This window comes from Eurypyga helias, unplaced genomic scaffold (genome assembly GCF_000690775.1).
Source record: "Eurypyga helias isolate BGI_N326 unplaced genomic scaffold, ASM69077v1 scaffold11789, whole genome shotgun sequence".
NCBI lineage: Eukaryota > Metazoa > Chordata > Aves > Eurypygiformes > Eurypygidae > Eurypyga > Eurypyga helias.
The window spans coordinates 10,295-16,218 of record NW_010270260.1 but is presented as its reverse complement, the minus strand read 5'-3'; the positions used below and the strand labels follow the sequence as shown (position 1 = coordinate 16,218).

Sequence of the window (5,924 nt, the reverse complement as noted above, 5' to 3'; positions counted from 1 at the left end):
GCACGCCTCGCCTATGTCCCACGCAACTCTACAATTAACATAACCCAAGAGCTTACTTGTCAGGAAACAGTTGGATTTTGCCTTCTTTTTTAAACAGCTATGAGCTTAAACCAAAGTTCCATTTCAGTTGTTTAATAAATTTAAATGAATACAGGCTCCAACTCAGCACTCAGGCAAACTAAAGGGGATTTACTACAATATTACAAGACTGTAGCAAGGCTGCAAGGGGCAGTAGCCTCCTTGTGCAGGTCCCAGTTTCTAACAAGAGATGTAATAAAGTGTATGAAGGGCACATATTTGTCACCTTATCTGAAAGGGGGATTACTGATTTCAGATACTCTCCAAAATACCCTTCCACCGCAGTTCCACACTGTTTGCGTTCCAAACGCAATAAGTTGAGTTGATTTTGGCTTCCCAGAAACCTCTTTACCTCCCCCAGCCCTCTCCCCTGCCTGCAGACCTGCACATTTTCTTCCCCTGAGCTGAATAAGTGACATCCTCAGTGCTGCCAGCCCCTGCCACGACGGACTAGCAGCTCGGAGGTGTCTGCTCCAGACACCTGACACAGGGGCAACTCGACCCAGGTATTTATAAAAATAAAATAGTATTTATTTCTGTGCAGGTTGCTATTTGGAGCCCTGTTATCTGAGAAGATGCCGCTGGGAGGTGTGGCCTTGCCTCCCTCATTCACCTCTGGGCAACAATAAACAGGATAAATTTCTATTTAAAGGATAATTTCTTGGGATTGGGGGAAAAAAAAAAAAAAAAAGGGGAAGGGAGGAGTACAGCAGGTCCCCCCTGACAATTACACAGGTAGCAGCTGGATATTAGCTACATCCAAGCACACCATCAGCTATATCCCAGAGTTCCCTCAGTTTCCTCCTCCCTATACCACACTGAAGCAAATACTAAGGTATCTGTAACCTTATTTAAATTTACCTAAAGATATGAATATATTTTACTACCTCAGCACCCGATGAAGGCTAGAGGGGCAGAAGAAGGGTACAGCTGAGTACTAAGTCACTGCCATCCCTAACCCCGTGCCGCTCTGGACCTGTCAGGCATCCTACACTTCCCAGGTGTTCACAGCCAAGACAGCACAAGATCCAACTTGACATTCCGCTCACTGTGGTGAAGGACAAGTTAATCGTGCTGCTTGGAGTCTCCTACAGGTCTCTCCTGTCACCCCTTCCCAGCGCTAAATAAGCTCATCTCGGTAGTAAGGAGGCATGAACCCCAGACCTAAACCGGGGACAGCAGCAAGGTCAAGGGGGGGAACAAAATAACTCTGACTTTAGACTTTATCAGGGAAGAGAGTGCAATAGCCCAGCAACAAAGGAGAGTGGCACTTACTTGGGCTGAGCATGATGCTGATATCCCGGTCCAAGAGCTGATCCTGCTCTCATCTCCACTGCCACAGAACACTGAGGAGACACAGGAAAAAAAATCAGTCTCTACCACCGACTCCTCCCTCCAGCCATCAGCACGACCCCAAATTCGCATCCCGCTGAAGCAGGACAGTCCCCCTCCTTCCTTTTTAGCTTACTCTGGTTTCTACATCAGTCCATTCCGAGTCCGCGGCATCCGCAGGCGGGTCAGGCCTGGAAGGGGATGACCTTCGCTTTCGGCTAGAAGAGAAGCATATGGGGGTAAGGAGTTACAAGTGTCAGGTATTATGGCAGATTCTCAGGCACAAGAACACATTTTGTACTTTGATGTAAACACCTTGCCCTCGGCAGCAGACCAACCTTAAAAGCAGCTACAGTAGGTATAAGCCCCTCAGTTACTTTCACACGATTTCAAATTAATGTGACGACCTTTTCCATCATTTGGACCTGTTACGTATCTCCAGCAGTGGCAGAACCCAAAATTAAGCCCACAGCTCACCCAGTTGGAGATTCTTGCTTGAGAGTCTCTACCTCTGTGAACTGCACAGCCTGTCCGCCGCCCCGGGTTTTGAAAACATCCCCCTGGGAAAGAAAAGCAGTTAACAAGGTAGAGTCAGGAGGTCAGCCTGCAGCCATCGCACTCCGGCACTGCTTCTCACACGAAAACGTTGGTGCTTACAGCTGCCCCTTCCTCGCAGGTGAGCGGCCAGCAAGACCATGTGCATAAACACGCTCTCCCCCACCGCACACAGGACAGTTCAGAAGTGAACACCATCTACCCTGACGGGCACGTGAAACAGCCGGAGAGCAGTTCGTACCGTGACAGAGAGCTCTGTAGGGTGATGACAACACTAGAGAAACCACAGCATCGGTTTGGTTTCAGTAGCTCCTTCCCACAGGGAAGGGGTACGTCCTCAGCTACTCAAGCTTGGCTTTTGGAAACACAGCTGGAGCTACTGTGCAGCAGCGAGGGCTGTTTTACAACCCCAGAAAGAGAGAGGATATTGGAAGGTGACAACTACAGGAAAAACAAGCCAAAAGCTTCTTGCTACAAATTACAAAGAGCTCTCATTTGCCTTAGGTAAGTAGGGTCAGCATTTTGGCACTGCGAGCGCTCACAGGCTGTCTCACCAACTTTGTCAGTTGACTACTAGAAATCACACGCTGGAGCATCCATGGCTACAGCAAGCGTACTCGTATGGCTACTGAAAATCAAACAACATCACTCCAAGGCTGACTCCACACGATTAGCTGCAGCCACATGTCTAACCCTCCCAGTACAAATGGATTACTGGAGAAAAACACCCCACTGCCTAGTTATTTTCAAGGAGAATGGTGATCAAGGTAAACACGCTCGTAATGGTTTGTATGAAATAACGCCACAGTTCAAGGAGAGCATTTTCAGACTCTCAAATCTTCCCTGAATCCAACCGCACCAGACTTTCCAAGCCAAACCTCTCAGCAGACCGCGTCCAGCGTACCCCTCCGCGCGCCAGCGGGCCCGCAGCACGACGACGCGGCCAGCGGTAGGTTCGAGAGGGTCAGCACGAGTTCCCAGGATGGCGTTTGCTTTACCTTGATCAGCTTTGTCTCAATCTCCCCATCGGAGGCGAGCTCCTGGTGTGTCAGCATGTACTTGTCACACTTAGCTAGGGCCTTCTCACTCGCAGCCGCCACCGTGATGGCGTGGGGGACGTGCGGCTGCATGACCGTCTCAGTGGGCAGATGAGAAGGTGGCTTATGATCTACCCATCTCTCCCCCGCTGAGCGCGACCGTCTGTGTCGGAGGCGAACTGGAGGCGCGTTCTGATCAGAGTGGGAGAGAATCAGAAGAAATCAGCACACGGCAAACCTCTCGGAGGACATCGTTAGCAGATGTGAACGGAGGAGGTCTGGTTAAGATGTGTCTGGGCAAAGATCAAAGCTTCATGCCCAAAGTGCTTTCAGTCTTATCCTGAAAGGCACCAGTACCAAAAGCCTTGCTTCAAATTAATGGATCAGCTCTGTGCCAATTCCTATTTTTTTTTTGATTTTGGGTACGTTTTATCCGATCTGCTGCATTCCATACCTAGTAAAGTTTTCTCAAGGAAGACATCCTTATGTTTGGCAACAATCCTCCTGAGATTCCAAATCAAAAAAGGACAGCTTTTTGATTAACACATTAATTTTGATTAACACATTAACCAACCAGAAAAGAGAAATTTATGTTTCCACGGATGCACTCATGGATCACAACGTATTTGAGGCAGCAAAGCAAGCAGGCTGAGCATGGATTTCCAACATCTCTGAAGGATGCAAGACCTCACCGTGCTTCCGAGTAGAGCAAAAGCGTCCCCTGCCCTAGCGCTATCCCTTCTGAACTCAGCTGTTGGAAAGCCATCAGAAATGATGGAATTTCACGTATTCTTATTTTACGAACATGAACATAGTTGTCAGTTGCTCAGGGAAATCAGAAAAAAATCTGGAAATTTCTTTAAAAACCTGGGTGCCTTGAAGATCTTTGACTGGCCTTTTGCAAGAGTATTTGCAGCCTGTTCCATTTACACAGTTTCAGAGACCTCTGAACCATGGTGAGGTTACGCAACCCACATCTATGAAAGCAAGTGGAGTTTTCAGGTGATGAGCATCAACTAGGATTTCTCTGACCCACAGACATGAGATTGGCTGCACCCTTTACAGATAGGCATCTTACAAGTCTAAAGAAGCTCTTAAAAATTAAATGTCTATAGGGAAACATGGCTTTTGGCAAACATCTTCCATTAAAATTAAAAGAAATTAAGAATTTCAATACTTTTTTCCCCCCATCCTTTTAGTGTGCAGCTTTCCATTGTTTTTTTAGAAGCAGTTCTGCCAAGGTGCCTTAGAAGTTACATTCTAAGGAGAGGGCACGCTCCTACCAGTCAGGTTTCACTGTGCCAGAGACCACATCCCTTACTCTGCTGCTGGTGGTTCGTGTGTTCATTAATTGGAACAGCGCTTGCTTAAAATACACGTCCCTTGCTTCAGCGGGCCAGCGACAGAAACGGAGAACACTACCCAAAATGAATCCCACCAGGATAAGCTTTCCTGCTCTTGAGGAGCTGTCTCAAGAGGACGGGGTTGTACAATTCTGATTTACCTGAGCCACTGTGACAGCGCTATGCTGCGACAGACCCCCCGATGCAAGCGCTGGCACGCATCAAAACGAAATCAAAACAGTCTCCCACCTGTAAGCAAAGCCCCCGTTTTTCAAGCAGATGTGAAAAATCAGGGAAGACTTTTTTTAAGAGAGTTAAAGTTAAGTCACACAAGCGAGATGTTTGCCCAAGCACCGTTCCCAGGAGATGTTTGCAGCCATGGCTCATCAGCCCACCTTTTAAGCTGCCCCAACAGACTAGGGTAAAGTGGAGGCTGCAAGACAGATTTGAGGAGACAGACACAAGTTAAAACACAGGCACATTCACAGCTAGAGAAAAGGTCTAGTTAGGTCAGGGGTCCTCACAGGACCTATCTACGAGCTAGCAAGAAATACACACACTGCTTTTGAGGAGTTTTTAAACGTCACTTTAAGAGGTCAAACAGAACGAGTAGTGAGACTCAGCTTTGAGACAGTACTGTCCCCCGAGAAACACATCAGAGGAAAACTCCAGCCTGTGTGCGGTGTGCTCAACGCAAGAGAGCGGTTGTAACGAGCTGTTACGCTTACAACACTACGTTTAGCTTTCGACAGGAGCAGCACTAACCCTGCAGCATTGATCCTCTTCTATCTCTAGCTCATCTCTACGCCTGGGAACCTCAATGACTCCAGTCCAGCACATCCCTCGCCTTCTCTCTGAGGTGTTATAGCCTCTACTTTGTTCTGGTTCTTGTTGTCTACTCCTTGCGTTAGAAGTGCCACTGGTCTGCTTGTGCGAAGGGGTTTTCTGCTCCCATTCCATAACACAGGATGCCACAGAAATGCTGCTACAAGAGTTAGAGCGTCTGTGCGCCTGCGGGTTGCTCGTGAGCTGCTGGCTGTTAGGGACCTGAGCAAAGTTACTAGAAGGCTAGAGAGAAGGAGAAAGAAATCAGTGAACACACAGAACTGTCAGCTTATAAGGCAATAAAACACCGAATACTGACAGTGCACAGTGACAATTCAGCACTCAAGCGTATGGTTTTGGACAGGTATCGCTTTGCAGTGACAGCATTAAGAAACAGGTATTCTTCCAACACAAGCAGTACTAGAAGGTAGGAGCACAAATAAAGAGCACTGATAAAATGCAACAGGAGACAAAGAATTCAAGTAAGTTATCCAAATTCTGTGCTTGGCAACTGTTTTCTAGCCACTTATGAGAATTGACCTACACCTTAGTTCATTTTTATAAATATGCTTTTCCCTATATCAAGGAGCGTTTTCAAGGTGACTTACAGGTACTGGTGAAGGAGACACTGATCTCTGAACAGGCTTCTCTCGGTCTCTCTCCCGTGAAGGCCTCTCCGGCTTTTCAGTTTTTGGTTCAGTAACGATGGCCTTCAGTTGCTTCAGTTTCTCATCTTTGACCCAAAGCTTGTTCT

General features: G+C 47.5%; 1 protein-coding gene across 1 annotated transcript in view; it reads right to left on the bottom strand.

Annotated features, from left to right (window-relative positions):
* Positions 1 to 1,353: 1,353 nt before the first annotated feature.
* The window catches only part of KIF23 (kinesin family member 23), a gene marked incomplete at both ends in the record, with an annotated part of 14,861 nt that continues 10,290 nt past the window's right edge, over positions 1,354 to 5,924 (bottom strand). Inside the window, 5 exons of the mRNA XM_010158390.1 lie at positions 1,354 to 1,424; positions 1,547 to 1,628; positions 1,888 to 1,970; positions 2,964 to 3,194; positions 5,779 to 5,924. The exon at positions 5,779 to 5,924 is cut by the window's right edge and continues 24 nt beyond it. Coding sequence (XP_010156692.1) covers positions 1,354 to 1,424; positions 1,547 to 1,628; positions 1,888 to 1,970; positions 2,964 to 3,194; positions 5,779 to 5,924 — 613 coding nt within the window. The remainder of the gene's footprint in view (positions 1,425 to 1,546; positions 1,629 to 1,887; positions 1,971 to 2,963; positions 3,195 to 5,778) is intronic.